Source organism: Nothoprocta perdicaria, unplaced genomic scaffold (assembly GCF_003342845.1).
Source record: "Nothoprocta perdicaria isolate Ctin4 unplaced genomic scaffold, notPer1 scaffold_98, whole genome shotgun sequence".
Taxonomy (NCBI): domain Eukaryota; kingdom Metazoa; phylum Chordata; class Aves; order Tinamiformes; family Tinamidae; genus Nothoprocta; species Nothoprocta perdicaria.
Genome location: NW_020456287.1, coordinates 1,657,715 through 1,683,103, shown reverse-complemented (window position 1 = coordinate 1,683,103; position 25,389 = coordinate 1,657,715). Strand labels below are relative to the sequence as shown.

Genomic DNA, 25,389 nt, shown 5'->3' with positions numbered 1-25,389 from the left:
TCCTTCCTTCCTTCCTTCCTTCCTTCCTTCCTTCCTTCCTTCCTTCCCTCCGTCTGTCCGTCCGTCAATATTGGCTTTGCGCCACATGGGCCGCTTTGCCCTTTGTGATTTGTTGGTTTGTACTTTTAAGCTGGTTCTGACCATTTTGATTTTCAACTTTAGATATATCTACTCTACTGAAGTGTTAGGGGCATAGTGGAAAAGCTGACTAGCCCAGGGGCTCGTATACATTGTAACCTTCCTTTATAGTATTTCCATTCTCTTGTGCTGACTTCAGTGGCAAGCAAAAGGCATTAAATTCCCCTGGGAAGAAGGACAGTAGAATTCCAGCTGTCATTGTGAGCTGCCTGCTTAGGAAAGAATAGGATAAGTGCTGCTTTATAATTGTGTCCCTGTGGAACAGATAGCAGAAATCTTTTGCAGTTCACATTCTCTTGCAGCATTATCAGTAGTGTCTGGAATATCTGAGCATGGTGGCAGCACCTAAAATTAATAAGTTGGCATTTATTAACGAAGGAAGGGTGTCTTTTTTCTGACATTTCTGTTAATTTCTTCTAAAAGTGGTGTCATTTAAGTATGTGATAAGTAATGCAGTTAGCTAAATAAAAACTAGCTCTTCTCCCTTCTCTCTCCTGAAAAAAAAAAGGAAATTGGCTTTCATGCTTCCTTGGCAAAAAGAGTTCCTAGTGCACATAATCTGGATCATAAAAAGGAAATACAGCAGTAAGTATTTTTCTTTCTCTCATTGATGATTTCATCTAGATCGTATCTTGTAGCTCCCCTCCCCTTACTTCTCCCTGTTAATTTAACTTGTATAAAGCATATTTAATTCTATGATTTGCTGTTTGGAGCAAGTACTTCCATGTCCCTTTTCATTAGTTGCAGTTCAGGTTGAAGCCTATGGCACTTAAGCATGTAGGGGGCAATGCAGCTGTCCTGAAGTGCCAGGCTTTTCCCAAATCTCCCAACATCCATGTGAGGACAGCACTAGCACCTGCAGCTCTGGGCTGCGAGCACAGCATTGGGCCTGGGTGCTGCTGGGTCTGCTACTGCTGGCCATTTACAGCTTCTACTTTTCAGGTGGAGGAAATCTTTCTTGTGCAGCCTAGTGTTCGGTATCCCTGTCTTAATCCTAATGATTTATATGCTAATACCTGATGGCGAGCACCACGGATCTATGGTGCTGGAACAGAATCTCATTCCTGGATTATCTGTTTTAAATCTTCTCTTCTTTGTCCTGTGCACTTTTGTTCAGGTATGTCCATGCTATTTCCTAGGTATTTGCTTTCTTTTCATCTCCCATTTATGTAATCTGATGTGGAAAGAGCTGGGAGGCTAGAAAGCTTTAGTGGATTATGCCTGGCCCCTTGTTTGTACAACTCACACAGAGTGGAGGGTCACTCTCCTATAAGTTGTTGATTATGTAATTGCTCAAGTTGTGTCAGTGACATTTCTAAATGGGGACGTTAGAACAATTAAAAAACCCGATTAGCCAACTAGCTGGGTAACTGTATATCCCTTAAACCTCTGGACTTTGGGTTTTTTTCCTTTGTGTTCCGTGAGAAAAAGGTGACAACACTTAGTTTGTGGAGTTGTTCTGAGAACAAGGAAGGGCAAGTGGGAGGATGACAGTGGAATCGGCCTCCCAGCAGACAACTCCACTGACTCAATATAAATACAAAAACAGCACGGGCCAAGAATCTCTTCCATTACCTACAACACGTTTCTAATCTGCCGTAGGCAGCATGATGCCTGTGCTTGCTGCTTCCCCCTGCTCTGATTTTAATAGGAGTCTGCCCGTGCTTGCCCCCACAGTTCCTGGGCGGGTGGTACTTCTACGTGCAGGCGTACAAGTCGCTGAAGCACCGGACAGCCAACATGGACGTGCTCATCGTCCTGGCCACGACCATCGCCTACGTGTACTCCTGTGTCATCCTCGTCGTAGCCATAGCTGAAAAGGCCGAGAAAAGCCCCATCACTTTCTTTGACACCCCTCCCATGCTCTTCGTGTTCATTGCCCTGGGGAGGTGGCTGGAGCACATAGCAAAGGTAACCCACGTGCACCCTAAATGCTCTGTATTTCCCAGGAGAGTCAAATAAAGCTCTTTAGATGCATTTTTAGTCCAAAGTTTTTAGTTCCTGATGGGAGTACTCACCTGTTTTAGGATCATTTAGAGCTCACAGATGATTATTTTAGCTCGAGCATCAGCATTTATGTAGCTAAATATATCTCAAGCGTTTATCCCTGTTTTCTTAGAGCAAGACTTCAGAAGCTCTTGCAAAACTGATCTCTCTGCAAGCCACAGAAGCAACTGTGGTGACTCTTGGACCTGACCACTCTGTCATCAGGTACATATTTATTCACCAAAGGCCCTTCAGCTTGCCTGGATGCACTTGCTAGGCTTGGTGCAGTTAATTTACACGTGTTACTACTCTCTTGAAACTGATGGTGTAAATGACCTCTCTGATCTACTTGTTTCTTTTACAGGGAAGAGCAGGTAGCTGTTGAATTAGTTCAACGAGGTGATATCGTAAAGGTTGTTCCTGGCGGAAAGTTCCCAGTGGATGGAAAAGTCATTGAAGGCAATTCTATGGCAGATGAATCTCTCATTACTGGTAACTTTCCCTACATTTGGGCAAAAAAGATGGAATCTTCTCTTGCTACAATCTAACTCTTGCTTACAAGAAAAGAGAACAGATTCAACAGAAAGTTTGAATAACCTCTGAGCTTCATGTACACAGTGCCTGCACTTTGTGAGCTTGAATACAAACCCCATGTCTGAACACACCCTAAAAATGAGGAATATCTGTCCAATTAGGTCATTTAGTCATAACACAAGTGTTTAGATTTCACCCATCCAATCAGTAGATTTTACTAATCTAATGAGATCTGGTGGGAGTTTCCTCCCGTATACTCATGAAATGTTTTTGCAGCAGTGGTGCCTTTTCAGAAGTAACTTCTGCAGGGTAATGGGGATGTAACGCTGGTGTGCTGGAGTAGGTGTGCGTGAACCAGAAGGGGCTTCCAGCAGGGAAGCCTCGTGAGCCTGGAGACAGAAGGCAAGCCTCCCAAAATGGCATTTTTTGAAGCATAACAGGACTTTTTCACAGCTTCTGAAATTTCAGCTTTATGTGTATTTCCTTATGCAATGCTTACAAACACGTAAAACAGTCTAAAATATCTAACATCATTATTGGCTTGTCTGTTTTAGTTACCTATATATTTCAGTTAAAGAATAGAAGACACCCTTAAAATTAATCACCTGTTAGAGATCACCTAAGAGAATTACCTCTTATCAGTAATGATTAAGGCCAGAGAAAAAAACAGATTTTGTAAAGCTTGTGCTCTTGAAAAGACAGAGTTTGCCTCTTTCTCCATTATGGATCTCTACGGAAAGGCCGGGACAGGTTGTAGCTCGGTGGTTTGGAGCAAAACACCAGCTTTTAACACAAGGGCTAGGGTTCTGGTGCTCTGGACCAAGGCCTCTGGTTTCTGCTCCCCTCCAGCTTTGGGGCTTTCTGGTGGTTACTGCACTGGGCTGGGTGGTGCTGTTGCAGGCAGCTGTCTGCCTTTGACAGAGGACTCATCATCCTTGTTGTGTTTTAATCTGGTTGTTGTGTAGTTAAATCATGTAAAACCTCATCCAAATCCCTTCATTTATGAAGTGGTTTTATAAAGAGCTGGGAAGTGCATTAGAAAGCCCACACTGACTTCATCTGCAGGTTTGGTATTGCTAAACATTTCTGTGTGAGGAAAGGAAAGCAGGAGAGCATCAAGTTTCTGATCTAGTTTCCAAACTTTTTAAGTGAGATCACGGAACTCAGTGCTGGCCAAGCCATCTGCTTTTCTTATACTGCTTCCAAACAGAATGTTTTGAGGACCTGTACTGTGCCTTCCCATTCACAGGCTGCAGGTTATGGACTTCTAACCTATGCTGGTGCCACATCACAGTTTTTATGCACCTAATACCTGTAATACACAGAGAATTTTCTTTTTTTCTTCTTTTCTGTTGCTTTCTTACAAGCCTGTATCTTGGGCACCCCAGAATTGTCTTTTTTTTTTCTTTGACCTTTTCTTCTTTTTTTTTTTATGAGGCATTTCTTGTTGTAGAGACATTGTTAATGACGATTCTTCCCTCTCCATTTGCCTCCAGGCTCCAGTGAAGGCATGGGAAAGGTCTCACGGCTGCTGTAGGAAGACTTGGGAGCAGACACTTTTCATCTCTATTGGGCAAAACCCAGTATCAGAGGAGGGTGCCAGGATCTGTGCTCTGTGGGGAAGAAAGAAACACTCCTGGAGTTTGTAGGAGGGGACCAAGTTTCTGGAAACGAGGGATTGGGAGCCCCTGATCTTAGATGGGATGAGAAGGAAAAGCCTAAGACATTTTAGCTAAGGCATTTCACACAAACACAGAATCACAGACTGGTTGAGGTTGGAAGGGACCTCTGGAGATCATCCAGTCCAACCCCCTGCTCCAGCAGGGACACCCAGAGCACGGGGCACAGGGCGGCAGCCAGGCGGGTTTGGAAGATCTCCAGGGAAGGAGACTCCACAACCTCCCTGGGCAGCCTGTTCCAGGGCTCTGGCACCCTCACAGGAAAGAAGTTCTTCCTCATAGCTGGTTTATTCTCATAAACCCACAAAAAGGATTTATAGAAATATAATGCCACTTACAAGTGTCTTCATTGGACAGATACCTAAAACACACAATTTGTTTTTCTTATTGTTTAGAATAGGTGATTTTGATAGAACACAATGAACTAAGTATGCTAATGGACTGTGATAATTGTTCTCATGGCTCTTTGCACTGGTCTGGCTTATTTATTCTATTTATTCTGCCTTTTCTTCTCAGGAGAAGCGATGCCTGTCACTAAGAAGCCTGGGAGCACAGTGATTGCCGGGTCTATAAACGCACACGGCTCAGTTCTTGTGAATGCCACTCACGTTGGGAATGACACTACCCTCTCACAGATTGTGAAACTGGTGGAAGAAGCTCAAATGTCAAAGGTGAAGATAATAAAAAGAGAAAATGAAACCTTATTTACAAAGTTTGATTATACCAAAAACATTCTATATTTTGACACAGTTGCAAGATGCTTTTCCACACTTTAAAAAGGAAGCATATAAAGACTATTAGATATTTTCATGAACATATTGATGTGTGCATATTTATGTGTTTTGATTGTAAAAACATCCAAATATCTGTTTTTCATTTTTATAGGCACCCATCCAGCAACTGGCAGATAAGTTCAGTGGATATTTTGTTCCATTCATCATCATCATTTCAACAGCGACATTGATAGCATGGATCACAATTGGCTTTATAAATTTTGATATTATTCAGAAATATTTTCCTGTAAGTAATTGAACTGAGAGTTGGATTTTGTTGTTAGGATATCTCCCAGTGTAATTAGGGTATGTTCCATGCATGAAGTTTAGTGTTGCAAAGCTGGCAAGGACTTTTATACAATGTGTTGTTTCCTATACAGGACAGTTAATTATACTAATGAGAATCCATCATCCAGTCTAAATGGACCTGCCCCTTTGCCCCTTAGTTCTGCATGGGTTTCTACAAGCTAAAATTACTGACATTATATCAAGATTAAATATGATCTGCTGCCTCGAAGGGAGTTGAGAAACTTCTCTCATGCCTGGAAAATACTTGAACATCCTTGTTCCTGGTGCAGGTAGCTTCACATCGAGCACTGGCCTCTAACTGCTGCATCCAGTGTGGCTGGGACTTAAGGCAATTTTTGCAGCCTTACCAGACTGTTATCTCCTATTTAAGTGTGTGGTTTGCGGGAAGGAGGGATGTATTGCTGGACTATATGAAAGTGCCCAAGAGAAATTCATGAAGCATAAATGTGTTTGCAAAAAAGCCAGAAAACCCCTCCATAAAGTCCTATTTATTCCTCTTATTGACACCTCTACTGTTACAGTAGCAATGATACTTTGCTTTCCTATCCTGAAGGTTTCCTGGCAAATGTAGTTTTTGACAGGACTACAAATGATTGCTTGTACCCCTGTCTTACCTCCTGTGAACAAACATACCTAGATCCTTTTTTCTTTCTTCTTCTGCTCCCTCTTGCTGCAGAACCAGAGCCAGCGCGTTTCCAAGGCCGAGGTGGTGCTGCGCTTCGCCTTCCAGACGTCCATCACGGTGCTGAGCATCGCGTGCCCCTGCTCCCTCGGGCTGGCCACGCCGACCGCCGTCATGGTGGGCACCGGCGTGGCCGCGCAGAACGGCATCCTCATCAAAGGGGGGAAGCCCCTGGAAATGGCTCACAAGGTTAATACCGTGCTCCCCTCTTCTTTGCCTGCTTGTGGCTGCAGAAAATACATTTTCCCAAGAAGTTCTGCTGGTCTGGAGAAGGACTGCAAGATTTTATTTCTTTTTTTTTTTTTTTTTAATCTGGTTGCGACTCTTTAATCTGGTTGCTCTTCTGAGTCGTGGCCAGTGACAGGACAAGGGGTAAAGGGTGCAAGCTGAAACACAGGAAGTTCCATCTCCATGTGAGGAGGAACTTCTTTGCTGTGAGGGTGACAGAGCCCTGGAACAGGCTGCCCAGAGAGGCTGTGGAGTCTCCTTCTCTAGAGGTCTTCCAAACCCGCCTGGATGCCGCCTCGTGCTCTGGGTGTCCCTGCTGGAGCAGGGGGTTGGACTAGATGATCTCTAGAGGTCCCTTCCAACCTTAAACATCCTGTGATTCTGTGATTCTGTGACTCACAAGGTGAAGAGGATGGGTCTGACCACCTGTCTCCACAAATCAAAGTAATTGCAGCAAAGTGAGGAAATCCACCAGTTGCCTGACATCCAGTGCCAGCCAGAGTGCTGCCCATCCGCATGAACTTGGGAGAGGGCTCTGCCTTCCGCATTCCCTTGGCCTCTCCTATGGAAGACATTGATAAGCCAATGTTTTCCCTCCCTCCTCAAAGGCCTGAAGTGAGCTATTTGTTGTTTATGTTTACTGTAGGTAAATGTAGCTTCACTGTAATCTGCATGGGAAATGAGTAAGAAAACAAAAGGAGCGCTAGCATGTGGATAATGCAAGGTATAGGAATCTGTAGCTTTTTTTTTAAGGTTTATTCTCTCTTGACATGGATACAGTGAGCTGATAATTGAGGACTGGCCTATGTTTATGTGCCCAGAGCGTCCCTCTGCTCTCAGCACCCCAGTGCTAACTCCAGTTTATTTCTTGCAGATCAAGACTGTGATGTTTGATAAAACTGGCACCATCACCTGTGGAGTTCCTCGGGTCATGCGGGTGCTCCTGCTGGCAGAGACAGCCCTGCTGCCCCTGAAGAAGGTCCTGGCCGTGGTTGGCACTGCAGAAGCCAGCAGCGAGCACCCGTTAGGAGTGGCAGTCACCAAGTATTGCAAAGAGGTGCCTACCTTTTCTATGTAATCCAGCACCTGAGGGGGTCTCTGGGAATGCAGCAACATCAGATCAAGTGAGCGGATCTCAGAGGGACAGTCCTGGCTGAGAAGTAGCAGGCTGGAAAGGTGGCAGGTTTTATAATCCTGCCCCTTGCTCTGGGCAATACCTGGAAGGCTTATTGTAAGCTTTGCTTTTCTAGCCTGATAATGCTGTGGAGTTCTCAAGCAAAATCTTACCATGTTTCCCCCCAAATAATGGATATATAGAGAAAAGAAGAGTTATGGGATATGTGCAGGAAGAGTTTGAAATGGTATCAGGGAGCAAGTGTGTGTGGTGACATGCCATACATTACCTGACTGCAGTCACTTGTTAGTCACTTCCTTATCTGAATAGAATAGGCAAAAAGGCTTTAGAACAAGCTTGCACATTAATATTAAACTGTGATATTTGTAAATTTTGCAAATAAATTATTAGATTACTCATCTTTGCAAATTTTGCAGATCTTGAAAGGTCATTTATATATTGCATGTATTCCCCAGATGTTTCAAGGGGAATGGAAGCAGAAATAGTTATCAAAATAGGAAGGGTTTGAAACAGTCAATATCCTCCTCCTGACACTAGTCACTGGGGTTCTGAGCATTAGTTGATTTGTGGGGAAATACAATTTTCCAAGGATAATTTGGAAAAATATGAATGTCAAATGATAAATCTTTAGCAATATAGTATAGCGATTAATGTACATGTTTAGAAGGAAAATAGAGTGTGGATAATGATGGGTTTGCCTGTCTTACGTTTTATACTTTCTCTTTTCAAATATGCTATTTTTGTTCTCCTGACACTTGCAGAATTATCACATGCATCAGTTGTTACTGCGTCATTGCTGATACAAATTACTGTGTTAAATTCTAAAATCAGTGAAATTCTTACCACTTGCTAAAATTCTTACCATTACTAGGTTGTATGGAAGTCACCTGGAAGGTGCACTAAATTCTGGATTCCTGAGATAACCCACAATAACTTGCTTATAAACGAGTGGGTTTTTTTTCCATTCCTTTTGCAGTTCAGTGTCCTAGGAATTTCATTCTCTGAACCTGAATATACTACTAACCTGAACACCCTCCATAGTTAGACCCAGTTTCCTTAGCATCATCATCCTGTGAGATTGCTCCCAGAATTAGATACATTTTTCTGCTGTCCTTATATAAATGCTATATAAATACTAAATAAAAATAAAAAGCCTGACCCTCTACAAGCAGCTGTACATGAGGCTGATTAGTGTTGCTTCCTCTCAGAAGCTGTGTGGTTTACTGTTATTTGGCTTTGCCTCCTAGTCATGGTTGGTGCCATGAGCCACTTGTGTGCCTGCTTGGTTCTTGACCTACCTGGAGAAGTCATCCTTCATAGTTTGCTGGTCCTAGGGTTGACATCTGGATGTAGTTTGTGTAGCAGTCCCATTCTAGAAGTCGAAACCACAGTTTAATCAGGGAGGTTCTTCTTTTTAGTTCTGTGTTACTGATAGTCCCTGACACTTTTCAATCAATCGGTCATCGGGAAGAGGAGGAACGAGGCCTCTTTTCAGTGACAGGTACCTAATATTTGCACAAGACAGTGACAGCACAAACTGATGGTGAATTCTGGTTGTATCTACAGGAGCTGGGCACTCAGAGCCTGGGCTACTGCACGGATTTTCAGGCAGTCCCAGGCTGTGGGATCAGCTGCAAGGTCAGTGGCGTTGAAGGCCTCGCGGGCTCAGCCGAGGGCAGCCTCGACGCACGGGACGCCAGCAGGAGCGGAGCCGCGGAGAGAGGCCGGGGAGAGGCCGCGCCGGCTGAGCTCGCTGAGCCCCACCGTATGTCTGCCCCACGCGGGGACGTAAAAAAGAGAAATTTGTTTCCTCTTCCAGTATCTCTCAAGGCACTTATTCAAGAAAAAACATATTTAGCAAATGTGCAATAAGATATGTTATAATCTGCAAGCCAGGTTTTGGGGCCTGGTGTTTTGACTTGGCCTGTACATTTCTCTCTGTTTCAGACTCTGGGGAAAGCTCCTTTGTAGGGTAGGAAGGGAAACAAAAGACTTTAAAGCCTTCCTGGGAGGTGTCAGTTTTATTCAGAAGAGTCAGTCTCCTGACCTTTTCAGGAAAGCTATTGGTATAATTAAAAGAAGGACTTTAATTGCCAGAACTATGGCCAGTACCATTTGTGAGTCCTGTTGATGCAGGACGTTTTAACCTGCATTTCAGGGCTCTTGTGAAGTTAGCTTGAATTCATAATGAGATACTGCACAAGCTCTTTTATTGTTTGTTACAACAAAGCCACTGTTTTCTTTTGAATCATAACTATCTTTTATAATTAAAATAAGTCATTAGTTTTGAGAACAGCATGGCATTAATGCAATGTGAATGCTGAATCCTTTAGAATAGCAATGCAAATGTGCAATGACAAATATATGTGACTGCTTCCATTTAAGTTCACCCTTCTTCTGTGTACTTGTGTATGAAGAGGCGCAGAAGGGAGTCTTGAAGCAGAAAGGTTGTATGAGGCTGTCTTCAGGATGGGGCTATGAATTTTTGGCTGAAAAGCAGCATCACTTCAAACAGCACTAAGGCCATTTGACAGGTCCCTAGATAAAGTGTCGCGGATATAGCTATTGGCAGGATTCAAAGAAATTTAAGAGAATGTCTTCTGAATACCCTTCTGTCACTAATGCAGCCTGGCAATGTCGTTCTCAACCATCTCCAGCTTCTGTCCACGAGTTTTAAGTTGCTCATTTCTGTGTTGTCTGAACCTGAAGGTCCATCGGCATCCCGCACGTACGCGGTGTTGATTGGGAATCGCGAGTGGATGCGGCGCAACGGCTTGCACATCGCCAGTGACGTTAACGATGCCATGACAGACCATGAAACCAAAGGACAGACCGCCGTGCTCGTGGCTATCGATGGTAACTGGTCTTGAGGAGGCTTAATAAATAGCAATTGGTGCTACTATTGAAAGGAGAAAAGCAAGCTCTATGTCTTAGTTACACACTACTTATCTTTTAGCACAAAACTATTTATAAACTGTTAGGCATGAAGTTAAGTTTGAAGGTATTCTTAAAGTAAGTTTTGGCCTCAAAACAGCATTTCTAATATTTTCTTGGTTAGTTTTTAATGCCAGCATTAATTTATGAACCTCCTGTTCATAAATGTTATGAACATTCCTGTTGTCCAGGAATGCTCTGCCAGTGTCCCATGTCCCATAATGACTTTACATCACTTAAGGGCCACAAGTTGACCTACTGCATCACTTCATTTCATTAATAAGCATTCATTTCATTAATAAGCATGACAATTAGATCATGTAAGTACAAGAGGAAACATTAGATTAGACTAGATGAATTTTGCCACGGGGATTATGTTCTGTGCTGTGCAGGAATGAATCCTAGTGAATGATATGAGCAACAGCTAAAATGGTAATAGATTGCCAGTGGGTCTGTGATCTTGATATGGTGCTTCTAACTTAACTACTGAATAAATATTCTTGCTGCTCCCACAGAGCAATTTTCAGAGGCAGTTGCATGTCTCAGCCTGGGCACAATACAGCAAAATCAAATGCCTTTAACTTGAAAATAAGGGCCCTGATAAGTAGATGACATTTCTGCCTGTGCTAGTGGTAGTGAGTAAAGATGCAGAGGTGCAAAATTTACTATAGCTGCTGCTTTTGATAGGTAACGTGTAATAATAAAGTAGTATGAGCAATATTAAACCATGTGAAGGAGACATGGATGCAACTTTCAGTCCATGTTTGTTGGCAGAGACATTTATCTGCTGAAAAAAGATAAATGAGAAGTGTGTGTGTGTGTGTGTGAGAGAGAAAGCCCCAAATTTAGATTTTTGAAGCTTGTGAACACAAGATTTGCTCAGAATGGTTTATTTTACACGCTGGCAAGGTGTGGCAGGGGGACCCCTGCTCTCTTGCTGCCACTTTGTGTCCCCCAGCTCTGTTTATGAGTGGCTCTTTCTGTGTGAAGGGGCCCTGTGTGGCATGATCGCCATCGCCGACACGGTGAAGCAGGAGGCAGCCCTTGCCGTGCACACGCTCAAGAACATGGGCATCGACGTGGTGCTCATAACGGGAGACAACAGGAAAACGGCCAAGGCCATTGCCACGCAGGTAAGCAAGAGGGTGTCACCACCCTCTGGTCTGTGGGTAAGACATGCACGATGGGGAAAACTGTGTGGTGAAGGGAAGCTCCTTTAGGATTCAGGCCTGTTCCCCCTGAAGAGATGTGGGGATATCCAGCTACATTTCTACCCTCTACATCTCCATTTTCTTCTTTTCTTTGCACTGATATATTTTTATTCTACCTTCTGCTGCTTCCCAGTCCTCAGGTGACCCACCAAACTGCCTGGCACTGTGATATGTGTGTCCTCCTAGGTCGTGAGGGTGTTTTGCTCCTCAGTGTCATGCTCCAGTCCTTCACACATCCTAACTTGCTCTTTTGTTTTTGTGCTGGACTCTTAATCAGAGCGTTTCTCCAACCTCACCTTTCTTACAAAACGGAGTCTTTCAGGAACTTGCTTTGGTTTATTGTTACTGCACATCAGGTGGTGATTTCAAACCGGCTTAGAACATGCCAGCCTATACTTCATTGCATTTTTGGGCCTGACTTTGTTTTTCCAATGGAAAAAAAAAAGCTGATCTAGTGCTGAAAGCTTTTAAAAATGTTACTTTTTAAAACTTTTAAAAGGGAGCCTCTATCTCTAGCATAGATGCCTGATCATATATGCCTCCCATGTTGCATTTTATTGAAACCTTTATTGCTACATATGCGTCAAGTAGCACAATTATTTTAAAAACTGATTCTGATAACTATCAAAACCTTTGTATCTTTCCCAGGCAGTTGGGTCATCAGAAGCCCTGTGGGGCGTCAGGTAGGGCAGAGCATGGTTTGCCAGTGTTTCTGCAGTGCAGATGAAGGAGGCTGTAAAAATCCATGAGTGGCATGCAGCTCTTCAGCTTTCTGTGCAGTTTGCATTTTCTGCCTCCACCATAATTTAGTTTGAGTGATCTTTCTTTGTGTCCTTCTTTACCCAGAACAGCAAGTGCTTCTTCCTTTCCACACGGAAGTATATCACCAACCAGGGTGTGTTTCTCTGCTTCTACATAGGTTGGGATCAAAAAAGTCTTTGCTGAGGTCCTTCCTTCTCACAAAGTTGCAAAGGTCCAGGAACTCCAGAATGAGAGGAAGAAGGTCGCCATGGTTGGCGATGGAGTCAATGATTCCCCTGCGCTTGCCAGGGCTGACATTGGAATTGCAATTGGAACAGGCACTGACGTTGCCATCGAAGCAGCAGATGTTGTTCTCATCCGGGTGAGCACTGTAATTTTGTCAGGGACACTCCTCTTTTTTGTTTGCTGTTCCCAGGACTGTGTGTGGAAAAGCCTTTCACCGCTCTTCTATCTTGCAGAATGACTTGCTGGATGTAGTTGCCAGTATTCACTTATCAAAGAGAACAGTACGAAGAATACGAATAAATCTGATTCTTGCCTTAATTTATAACCTGCTCGGAATACCCATAGCAGCAGGTAGGTGACTGCCAGAGCTCAGCTTGTGGCAGACAGCAGCACAGTTGAGCTCTATGGTGCCTCTTGCAGATTTTTTTTGCTCAGACATCAAGGAAAGTTCCTGGAGCCTATAGAGCTTGGCAAAGGAGAGAAAAAATAAATATATTGACACTTTTTTTGAGTGTGCTGGTAGAAGAAATTTTTCTTCCCCAAATTTTAAGCTCTTAGAAATAAATATACATATGTCAAAATGAAACCTAGAGTGTTATTTCACATAGCAGTACTTGGGTATTAGTTTCTGTATATTCCAAATCATCCCTAATCAGAGATCTCATCCCACTTATGGGTGCTCACTCTTTTATTCAGTCTGAATCACACACTTTCTCTCATGCTACTTGTACTCTGCTTCTGTCAGACATGTTCTCAACTTCAAATTTCTCCTTAAAATCCAATTCAGGCAGTGTTCTTTGTCTGTATCAGTACTTTTTCCATCCTTTGCCTGGACCCCGTCTTTTTGTTATTTTTGCTTTTTTTTGGTACATGCAGAATAACTAGCAAGAGAACCAGTCTTACCATGGGGGTACAGTCTTATATAGCTGAGCCTGTACAAGGACTATCCTTAAATAAAGAGATATTTTAAAATTAAGTAAATATATGCAGATCAGTGTGTGTTTATGGAGGTATCAGCAAGTCACTCTGTAGGGCTCCTGATCTGCTCTGGAATTACACAGGGACAGAGGTGTCTGTAGCAGGAGGTGTTGCAGCAGTTGTTGATGTGTCTGTATTCTTTTTCACTAGGTGTATTCATGCCTGTTGGCCTCGTGCTTCAGCCTTGGATGGGATCAGCTGCAATGGCAGCTTCTTCAGTGTCTGTCGTGCTGTCTTCCCTGCAGCTGAAATGGCAAGTTGCCTTACACTAAGCCATGGGGGAACCTTGGAGAGCACAGCAGCTGGGACTCTAGTTAGGCACTTTGGGCTTTGTTTACCCCAAAATAGCCAACAGTCGTGTAATTTGGGGTCCTTTTGTCTAATCTTTGACCCCCAAAAGAGAAGTGCTCAGTGAGACCATTAGCCTGGATAAACGTATAAACGTTATATACGTTTATATGTATTAGCCTACCTATGTGCTTATGTATGTTTGTAGGATCAGTCCTACCACTGCAGTCTCTTCCTCCTGCAATAGATCTGTGGGTAGTTATCCAAAAGATGAGACATTTCTATTAAGGGTTTATTTTCTTCTTCTTTTTTTGGAATCTTAAGCTGATATGTTTACTATTGGGCATCTTTATGGTCACATATTGACAAATGACCGAAAACATAATTGGCTTCTAGGAAGCTGTATTACAATATACTCTAGGATAATTTTCTCTTCCTAGAAGTTTCACTTCAAATAAATAGAACTTAAGTTCCAAAGAACAGAATAATGCAGGTAAAGGTGACCAAACATACTTCCATTGCTGTTTTTTTTTTTTTTCTTGATCTAAACAGATACATCACTCACTATCTAAACTGATAGTGACTCCTAGGTCATCAAACCCATTCCTCTGCTGGAACTGCCTATTATGAACCCTTTCCTAACTCAGCAAGCTTCTAATTTTTCCTCAAGTACCTTGAGAATCTCTGTCTTTTCCTAATAAAATATTTTAATGTTGTATGACCAATATTCTTAGCCATTAAGTGTTGCTTCTGAAGTGCATTTCTGATCTAGATCTTCAGAAGTATCTGATGCTGAAGTCACTTCCTGATTGACCTCTTGATATTAAACTTTTTTCCTTCACTTTTTAGTTACAAGAAGCCAGATGCAGAAAGTTATGAAGCACAAGCGCAAGGCCGCATGAAGCCACTTACTCCTTCCCAGATCAGTGTTCATATTGGAATGGATGATAGGAGGAGGGATTCATCCAGACCAGCTCCTTGGGATCAGATTAGTCAAGTGTCTCTCTCTTCCTTGACTTCAGACAAGCTGCCAAGACATAATGGTTTTGTAGAGGAGGAATGTGACAAGTGGTCATTGCTCATGAATGACGATGAAGAACAGTACATCTGAAGCGCTGTATTCCTAGGGCAGCAGAAAACATTCTTCCCCACCAGTGACAGGGAGTGCTGAGTTGGGTCATCAAGAATTTTCAGGCTATAAGAGAAGTCATTCTCTCAACTTACAAAACAATTGCTACTCGGTTGAGTGTTGGGTTGCAAGTTTTGTGATTTTGCAGGTCACCAGTTGCTTCTAGTCATTGAAAGGATCTGTGGCTACATAATAAGTTGGCTCATTTGCACACAGAAAGTAGCAAAATAATGTAAAATTCTGATTTCATAGTCTAATAGAAGTTCACTCTATTGGACTGTTTGCTGCACACCAAATTTCATTCTTTTCAGACTTGCAACCTTTATTCTTTCAAGAGAACATACAGTGAGACTATTTTCAGATCTGCCAAATGGCAGTTTCTGTGTCAAAGTAAAAGCATCCATGACACAAGAGCTCTTTGACTGGAAGTTGTGTTTTTACACAGAATCCTAACTAGGCATGTCGTTGTGGGAGCACTTTATATTTAGGATTTGTGTGCATCATCAGGGAACAAAAATACTTCAGTGTTTCACTGACTATAATTTTATGAAAGACCTTTCACAGATTTTCACTTGCTTTCAAGTATCACATTCTTCTGATACACTGCTCTATTGCTGAACTTGTTCTGTGATCATTAGTCTCTTAAATTTTCCTCTTTTTTTTTTTTCCTGTCTTCATGACTTACTGTGTTTACAAATACTCTTGTTTGGGACAAGATCCTTTAAGTCACTAGGAACTTTTCCTGCTCTGACTTAGGCAGAACTCTGACTGGTTTAAGTTGGCTGTCATTTTACTCTGGATACTTTGCAGTTTCTGCACTTCAGCAGTGAAGTGTTTATGCTAGTGTGGAGGATGATAGTATTTATGGTGGTGCAGTCAGGAACAGAATTAGGCCTAGCCTAGTCACTGGTGTGACTCCCAAGTTAACCACAATTTGCTTGTTTTTTAAAATGGAACCATCATGTTAAATGAGAGTGGTGAAGAAATGGCCTGAAAATGTGGAACTTCTGTTTATTATGGCATAAATAACCTTTTCTGATGATAGAACTTGAACTAAGGCTCAAACTAAGGACTTGAAGTAAAATTTGTGACAACTTGAATTTTAATGTAAATGGGTATTAGTGTCTTGAATTGGTTTTAATTTCTTTCTTTGCTCTAGTTTAAGGAGAAATCAAGGTGTTGGAGCCAGACAACCCTTTTTCTCACCTTAACATCTTTGCCAAAGCTTGCCACAATTTTATCATCCCAAATATGAAATTCATCCCTTAATGCTTTGGTTTAGAGTCTGGACTATGCTGGTCCCTGCTTCAGTGCACTGAGTCTGCCTGTGGGCTAAGGTGCTGCTGAGAGGCTCTGAAGTCACCAGGCGAGAGCTCAGAGTCTGATCCCAAAGGTGACACTAGTGCCACCAAGCAATGTGAAATAACCACTTAATTCCACAGACTTAAACGTAAGACTGTTTCCAACCAGGGTTCACATCCTGCTCTTCCTAGTGCAAAAATGAACATCACGTTAGAGGGGAAAAGAAATGTTCTTACAACATTAGGCAGGTCTTACTATTCTTTCTTCCTCTTTATATTATATTTAAGCTTTTCTTAGAAGGCATCCCCAGCATTGGCTTAAATATAATTCAATTTTTAAACCATAAAACCATAAAACTTTCTCTATGTGTGAAGTTTACTTTCACAACACATATACTTTCAAAACATGCCTTAGATGCCTACACGGGGCCCCAGGGAGATGGTCTTTTACTATTTTATATGTTTTCTTATGAATGCTTACAGTAAAAATATTTTTTTTAAGAAATAACCCTTTTGTGTCTTGTGTTTTCTTCTTTTGGAGAGTGAAAGCAAAAAAAAGTTTAAGATATAATTTTGGATTGTAGAATCTCTATATTCTACAATCTCTATATTGGCAAAATAATGGTGCCAGTGAGCATTCTGGTTTATGTGACTCAGCTTGCAGAAGCCCTTGACTCACAAAACTAGAAGCAAGAAATTCTGCAAACTTATCCCTCAGGCCAAGTCTTAGCGCTGTTTAAAGTTGCGAGAAGTTTTGTGGTCAGTCCCAGCTGAACTAAGACTGGCATCGTTGTAGACCCAACGTGCTCCGAACTTCCCAAGCATGTCTGCCTGTCAGGTTGTCTGCCTCTTAATGCAACAAGTGTGGAGAAGAGAAGACAAAGATCACCGTGTGTGTCATCCACGTCACAGCACACATGAGAGAAGAGATTTTGTGGGTGATTCACCTTGCAGTCTAGGGCAGGGTGTGGGGATAGGGCAGAATCACGCAGGAGGAGCAGGGAGGGAAGATCAAAGGGGTGCTGTGTGCTGAGGGCAGCGGGGTTGTGAGCGTGCAGAAATCACCCTGACAGCTTGGCCAGAGTTAACAAGCTGCACACGTTGGGGAGAGAGGTACTAAAGGTCAGTTTGGCAGAAAAAGGAAGGCCAGGGAGTTGGCTCGTGTTCAGCCCGTGACTCATTCTGCTGCTCTGACACTGCAAAATGGACATATATGCACTGCATATAAAGACTATAGCATGTGTATGGCAGGTATGTACAGCTACACACTGCTGAAGAAGCATTCTGTCAAGTTGAAATATGAGTAAAATGCTAGGCAAGGTTGGAGACGGGTCTGAGAAGAGCAACAAGACCTAACGGAGGACTTTGAACTGATCACGCTGCTCCGCTCACAGAGGTGCCAAAGGACTGGAAGTCAGGTTAGCTTTGAGTTTTATCCAATAACTTCAGGTAATGGGGAAAATAGATGAACATTTCCTAACTCTATTTGCATAACATCTCAAACTGTGAACTGCTGCGAAGCTCGCAGGAGATGCGCAAGTGGAGTCTCCTTCTCTGGAGATCTTCCCGACCCGCTTGGATGCCGCCCTGTGCCCCGTGCTCTGGGTGTCCCTGCTGGAGCAGGGGGTTGGACTAGATGATCTCCAGAGGTCCCTTCCAACCGCAACCCTTCTGTGATTCTGTGATTCTGTGAAGTGCCTATAAGGGACTTAGAATAGCCAGAATAGCCAAACACAGGTTAGAAATAACAAATTTAAGTCCTCATATTGACACTTGTGATAACATGTTCTGCTTAAAGCTGCACTAGTGATGTGTTCAAGAGGGGTCTGAGGTGGAGGACAGTGTTTGCAAGGTTGGATAATGCAAGCAATGAGTTTTTCTTGACTGTGTTCCTGGTGGAGCCCTTGGAGAGTGGGGTGCTGGCCTGGAATTGCTCCCCTGCAGAAGCTGGATCCAGCTTCTGGCCTGGATGGAGATGCCTGAAGGAAAGGACTCTGTGGTAGAATCCAAAAAGCAGCACAAGGACAGGGACGAGCCAGTCTGAGCCTCAATGTTAATGCAGCTGAATGTCCCAGGCTTGTTCAAGCAGGTGACTTGGCTCACTTTGAACTTATGCTGCTCTCTAGCTACTTTGCTCTGGGAAATGCGAGTCTTTTTTATTTTTATCTTTTTAAAGAACACAGAAACTAACAGATAAATTGTGAATGTGAAAACAAATTGTTTTCACATTATTTTAGTGCTATAGCTCATGCCTTAGCTTTGCCATAATCGGACATCCTAAATTTATGGGCAATAAATCAGCCCGTCTGCTCTGATTTCTTCTCTCCCTGCCCCTGGGAAGGCAGCAGTGAGGCAGTCGGTGCTCAGGATGGATTTGCTGATCCAGGGAAAGCAAAGGACAATACGGGACCGTGCCGGCCGCTCTGCGCATCCCGCGGCACCGGCACCACGAGATGTCACTGCAGGCCCAGCGCGGGCAGTGGGAAGGGAAAAAATACAAAGGGACAGTTGCATAATATATAATAAATGATATTTGCATTCTTTTGCATGCAAAATGCAGATGCAAAACTTCTTTTTTGTCTCGAGCAGGTTCATAGTTTGGGGGAAGGACCCGCGTTATGGACCCACCTTAGGACTCCAGGATGTGTTTCTGTTTGGGAGAGCGCCTAAGTGCGCAGGCGTCCAACCATCGTCACTGCCCGAGCTACGTGGCTGTCTCAGGGGGAATGTGAAAGATTTGTAAGAGCAAATTTGTATATTTGAGGCCTTCCACCACATATGCAGCTATTCAAAATTTGCACTATTTTTTTTTTTTAATAAACGTTGAGATCAGTATTGAAAAAGGCTCCCCAGAATGACCCTTTCTTTTAAGGATGTGTTTGCCGTTAAGTACCATGGTTCCTTATTACTACTTAAATCCTTGTAGCTTGTGTTTCTGCTCCCGCGGGGCTGCTGTTACTGCACGGCAGCTCCCTACCACAGACGCAGGTCTGGCTGGCAGGGAGCGACCTGTCCAAGGGGAAATGGCTCCTTAAATCCCTCCCGTGGCTGAGCTGCCGGCGCACACGCGGGCCACATAATTACAGTAATTAAGGCAGATGGGTGCCCGTGCTGGGGATTTCATCCGCTCCGTGAGGCCGCGGGATTAAGCAAGCAGCACACGCAGCTGCCAAGAGGCTGGTGCTCCGTCCCGGTGCCGGCCCCGGTGCCGCGCGGTCCAGGCCGCTCGCTCGGGCCCTGCAATGTGCACCCGGCGCTGGGGTTTTGCCCCGCGCTCTTGCAAGGCCAACCTTGGCTGCGGCAAAAGAATAATAAAACAAACCCTCTTAACACCTGAGAACCAACAAAGCAGAGGCACAGAGGGCAAACGGTGTGGAATGATAGGTTATTTATCCATACAAATCCGTACATATTTATCCATACATATTTATCCATCCAAAACAGTTGGATTTATTCCAACTAGCTGTTCTGTCTGGACAGGCCCTGGCAGTCACTGGCGTGCAGAGCTGGACCAAGTAACAATGAGAAGGTGTTCGTGCTTCCCTCCCCTGGGCAGCTTTACCTGCATCTGCTTCAGCTTTATTTTATGTTCTGTTATTTTGAGAGAACATCACTCTCTTTCTTTCCTCCCCGTCTCCCCCTTTTCTTCACGGCTTTCTACCGATCCCACAGCTCCTGGCCTTTGGCAGCTTTGGTTTCTTCTTCCCCCATCAGGATCTCCTCTCTTATTGGAAAAAAAAATGTCCTATTCAGGACCACTATGGGGTGAGTTGTTGGCCTGGCAAGAGGATTCCCACAGGTGAGCTAAATTTGCCCCTCGTAAAAATGCTTAGCTTCTCTGTTTCTCACTGTCCCCTCCAAGCTTAGCCTGGGGGTATTATACCGAGATATGTAATTGGGGCTTGCATGTGTCTGGGTCTCCTCCAGATGTGAGGTTTTTTCCCACCAGAAACATTGGATTCAATTGGAAGACCCTGTGCAGTCACCCAGGAGCTCTGGATATCCAGAAGTGCCTCTAAACAGATCGCCAGCCAATAACAAATTATTTTTCTTATTGCGGTGACTATACATTGCCCTTATCTCATCTCTTCTGTTCCCATCTATTTGCCCATAGCTGGTGTGCCTGCCTTTCCTTTCCTTTTACCCTGAAACCCAGCAATTCCATACAACTGATTTTGAAAGAGTGTTTTTAATAGAGTCTGGGTGGCTTGGAAAAGCAGACACTGGCAAGAGCTCCGTGTAGTTTATTTGCATATGAATGGGAAGATTTAAGGGAGGATGTTATTCCTGTCTCACAGAAGGCACAGAAAGTCATTTGGACCATAAAGATTAGGTGGGTGTATCTCTATACAGTGAAAGCCCAAGAGCACTGCCTGCCAGCTGATTAACACCCTTGCACGGGATGAGCCATACCTTTTGTCTACAAAATACCAAAAATACCAAAATAGGACTGAAAACCATTTATTGAGGGGGAAAAATATCAGCTATCGATATGGTGTCATTTTGAAATTCTAGACTGCCAAGCACTGTGGTCACTGAGGGTGTGTGGGCTCCCTTCCCCATGGCCACCACACTAGACCAGCACCATGGGGCCAGACACCACAGGTCCCAGCGCCATGGGGCCTTACGGCTCTTGGTGATGGGCTAATGTCCAACCTGAGGAAGGTCTCACTCCTTGAACCCGGGTCTGGTGGTAGCAGCACAACAACAGCCTTGCAAGGCCTCGTGTCCCTACATCTCTATCTGCTTCTTCAAAGTCATTGGGCTTTGAAGTCCCCCCTCACTTTGAAGTGAGGGACTAAAGCGGACTTTAGTCCCTCACTCATGGATTTCTTTCCATCTTGCCTTTCTCCCCTGCCCTATTTTCTATGGTACACAGGTTATTTCACAGTAAGCAAATTATTTCTCACTGCCTCTATTGTCATCATTAAGTTCTGGCTTAGACTTTTTACCTTACATCAATCTTTTGTCTTGCAACGTCACTCCAGCCTTCAAAAAGGGCAAGAGGGAGGAGCCGGGCAATTACAGGCCGGTCAGCCTCACCTCCGTCCCTGGAAAGGTGAAGGAGCGGTTCATCCTAGAGAGAATCTCCAGGCATATGGAGGAGAAGAAGCTGCTGAGGAGCAGTCAGCATGGATTCACCAAGGGGAAGTCATGTCTGAAGAACCTCATAGCCTTCTATGATGGGATGACAGGCTGGCTGGACGAGGGGAGAGCCGTGGATGTTGTCTACCTTGACTTCAGCAAGGCTTTTGACACTGTCTCCCATAACATCCTCATACGGAAGCTCCGGGACAGTGGGCTAGACGAGTGCACGGTGCGGTGGGTCGAGGGCTGGCTGGATGGCAGAGCTCAGAGGGTGGTCATAAATGGGGCCGAGTCCAGCTGGAGGCCTGTGGCCAGTGGTGTCCCCCAGGGGTCAGTACTGGGCCCAGTGCTGTTCAACTTGTTTATCAATGACCTGGACGAGGGCACGGAATGCACCCTGAGCAAGTTTGCGGATGACACCAAGCTGGGTGGAGTGGCCGACACTCCGGAGGGCTGTGCTGCCATCCAGAGGGACCTGGACAGGCTGGAGAGTTGGGCAGAGAGGAACCTCATGAGGTTCAATAAGGACAAGTGCAGGGTCCTGCACCTGGGGAGGAATAACCCCAGGCATCAGTACAGATTAGGGGTGGACCTGCTGGAGAGCACCTCCACGGAGAGGGACCTGGGAGTCCTGGTTGACACCAAGTTAACCATGAGTGAGCAGTGTGCCCTCGTGGCCAAGAAGGCCAATGGGATCCTGGCTGCATCAGGAGGATGTTGCCAGCAGGTCAAGGGAGGTGATTCTGCCCCTCTACTCAGCTCTGGTGAGGCCTCACCTGGAGTACTGTGTTCAGTTCTGGGCACCCCAGTATAGGAGGGACGTGGAGCTTCTGGAGAGGGTCCAGAGAAGGGCAACCAGGATGATTAAGGGAATGGAACATCTCTCGTATGAAGAGAGGCTGAGCGAGCTGGGCCTGTTTTCTCTGGGGAAGAGAAGGCTCAGAGGGGATATGATTAATATGTATAAGTTCAGGAAGGGAGAATGCAGGGAGGAAAGGGACATGCTGTTTTCATTGGTGGCCAGCGATAGCACAAGGGGAAATAGGCATAAGCTGGAGCACAGGAAGTTCCGTCTCCAGGTGAGGAGCAACTTCTTTCCTGTGAGGGTGACAGAGCAGTGGAACAGGCTGCCCAGGGAGGTTGTGGAGTCTCCTTCTCTGGAAGTCTTCCAAACCCGCCTGGATGCCACCCTGTGCCACATGCTGTAGGTGTGCCTGCTTGAGCAGGAAGGTTGGACTAGACGATCTCTAGAGGTCCCTTCCAACCTTGAATATCTTGTGATTCTGTGATTAGTTTCTCTTAAAAAGCACCAGTGCAGGATTGGGAGAGGGAAGTGAGAACTCGCGTGTGAAACGTGACTGCAGAGAGCTGTCGAAAGATGCCTCCATCTGGTTTTATGAAGGAAATGATATGGCTTTTAAATTGCTGGTGAAGCTTTTGCATGGCTGCATGCATGGCCCAGCTCCCATTTCCCTCTGATTTCATTAGCATCTGGCCAAATCCCAATTCCTTTTGAAACTAATTAATTGCAGAAAAATTATCCTTATTAATGTTATTCAACTCCGACTGAATTTACCACAAAAGCAATTACCAGGGAGCCACTAGATGGTTTTCCTATTGAAAACAGGACTGGCTTCACTACAGACACAGCAGGGAACCCAGTGCTTCCAATGGCCCTGGAAAGCCAGGGAATTAGTCACGGAAGGCCATGTGCAAGCTGGGTTCCTGCTTCTCCATCACATGTCCTGCTGGCCCCATTGCTTGGCCTGGGCCAAGCACCATGTGGCATTATGTTGGGAACAAATTCCCCAGAGATGTTCCTGCCTCTGGGTGGGAATGTGGTGCTTGTCCTTGCTTCAGCAAGCTGAAAATTGGAAGCTGCTCATGAAAGCCAGTCAACATTTACCATGCCTGGCTCCTTTGGGACAGGAATCCACCTCTGGATGTCCTTTGGGACAGGATCCACCTCTGCGGGTCGGCCTTGACTCAGACACGCAGGTAGCTGGGCCTGGTGCAGAGGGCTCTTCGTTTCCCAAAGATTTTAGCTCATAAAAGCAGTCAGAATTCAGCTCTTTTCTTGGCTTTAAAAAAAACGGGAAACCAAAATGATAATGATCTAATGTAGGAAAATATAAATAGTCCAGCACTACCCTTTAAATACAGCACTGTGATTTATAGTTTAATAAGGGGGGTTGTTTCTTTGGTTCCTTGGAGGCTCTGGCCAACATGTTCAAGTGCAGCAGGAGCCTTATTTTGTTTCTCATTGCTGCTTTCTTCCGGCTGTGCCGGGGGAACGAGAAAAGAAATCCTGCCGTGGTTAATCCCTTCCTTTGCACGCAGCTACAGTGCCAGGTATTGAGATGCCAGGGTAGCAAACAGGGTAAATTTGCCTCATGGACTGGCCAGGTGGTTTTTCATTGTGAGCATTAATGGATGAATGTGGGGGACAGTTTGACTGATTTCTACATAACAGAAATAGAAACACTAAAGTGTTTATTTAGGACATATAATAATACAAATGATGGAAATTTTACTGATGCCAGGATCTATATCTTCCATATGAACCTATATAAGTCTCCTGATACTAGGAATGCTTTTGCTCAGTCAGTAACAAAAAGAATCAGTGAATCACAGAATGGTTAAGGTTGGAAGGGGCCTCTAGAGATTAATGAGTTAATGGGTTAATAATAAAGTAATGGCTAATGAGTTAATAATAAATGGGTTTCCTAAAAGTCCTACCACGGTCCCCTTCAGGTGCTAGTGAAGGTGCTAGTGATGGAGCTGGGAGAAACAGAGACTCTGAGCCCTGACAGCCTGGGAAGCCCAGGTGGCCACCAAGCAGCTGGCCCTGGACATGTCTCATGGGTGGCATGTCCTTCAGTGTCCATCCCCATGCCATCCTCATGAGCGAGGTGGCAGGATCCAGGAGATCCCACAGGATGGGGGATGGCCCTCAACAACCAGGAATGAGGGTGCCATTCCCTGCAGGAATGTGAGGCCATCCACATTCTTGGGATGGCCCCAGGAATGAGAGTGCCTGGAGCTGTGGATACTGAGGTGACTGCTCATGAGCCTCCCTGGTGCTGGATGGGGCTTTACCACCCTCCTCTTCCTCCCTCCTCACCTTCCATCCCAGCCCCTCTCCCAGTGCCGGCTGCCTCACTGCCCCTGCCACTCACTGTCCTCTTCCAGGGATCCGCTCCCAAAAAAAAAGGGTAGACAGATAAAAATCCTAGCAGTCCTCAGGCAGAGCACATTGCACACATGTGCACTTGTTGTCCAGGGAGAGCAACTGCGTGACTCTGCCTTTTGTGCCCCCTGCTAAGTCACAGCTAAAACTAACTTTAGAGTCTAGCAGGACTCTCAAAGGGCAAAACCAAACCTGTTTTGGAGCTGCTCCTGGGGAGAAAATGTATTATATTCAAGGGACTAGTGCAAGACCTTTCCAAAAATCGCAGGATAATCTCCCTCCCATCCCTAAAACTTCCCTGACAGCAGAGAGCAGAGCTGTGCTGCTGGCATCCAGCTCGCTTACGTGTGAGAATATTCCCAGAGACCCGTTGTGAACCCACACAGATGTACATATATGCATATACGTACAGGTATCAAAGAACAGCAACATGTAAAGTATGAAGGATTCACCAAATCATTTGGAGGTGGGGAAAACAGTGGAGTTTTGGGGGAAGCTTGGGAAAAACCTTTCCATAGGTCTGTATATGGAAATAGTCTGCCTCCTACCTCTTTAGGGTTTTAAAAATGTAATTAAGGTACTTGTTGATATTTTATGTTATCTCATGGACAGCATTCGTGCAGAGAGCATGAGGGAGAAAATGTGCCCCCGTCTAAATATCTATGCCTGAAATCTCTCTGCAGCCAGCAAGGAGCACAGCTGGGCTTAAGAACAAGGTAAAACGGGCAGATTCACACACACACACACACACACACACAAAGTGTTTTGAGAAATGTCCTTCAGACAGGCTAGGAGACAGAACAACTCCAGAACCCCCAA

General features: G+C 44.6%; 1 protein-coding gene across 1 annotated transcript in view; it reads left to right on the top strand.

Annotated features, from left to right (window-relative positions):
• ATP7B (ATPase copper transporting beta) overlaps window positions 1-16,525 on the top strand; it is a 26,734-nt gene extending 10,209 nt beyond the window's left edge. The window contains exons 6-19 of the mRNA XM_026053307.1: window positions 1,816-2,049; window positions 2,258-2,349; window positions 2,489-2,616; window positions 4,854-5,008; window positions 5,223-5,357; window positions 6,096-6,290; window positions 7,204-7,386; window positions 9,031-9,229; window positions 10,174-10,320; window positions 11,389-11,531; window positions 12,529-12,732; window positions 12,830-12,947; window positions 13,725-13,827; window positions 14,712-16,525. Coding sequence (XP_025909092.1) covers window positions 1,816-2,049; window positions 2,258-2,349; window positions 2,489-2,616; window positions 4,854-5,008; window positions 5,223-5,357; window positions 6,096-6,290; window positions 7,204-7,386; window positions 9,031-9,229; window positions 10,174-10,320; window positions 11,389-11,531; window positions 12,529-12,732; window positions 12,830-12,947; window positions 13,725-13,827; window positions 14,712-14,973 — 2,298 coding nt within the window. The 3' untranslated portion in view covers window positions 14,974-16,525. The remainder of the gene's footprint in view (window positions 1-1,815; window positions 2,050-2,257; window positions 2,350-2,488; window positions 2,617-4,853; window positions 5,009-5,222; window positions 5,358-6,095; window positions 6,291-7,203; window positions 7,387-9,030; window positions 9,230-10,173; window positions 10,321-11,388; window positions 11,532-12,528; window positions 12,733-12,829; window positions 12,948-13,724; window positions 13,828-14,711) is intronic.
• The last annotated feature ends 8,864 nt before the right edge of the window (window positions 16,526-25,389 follow it).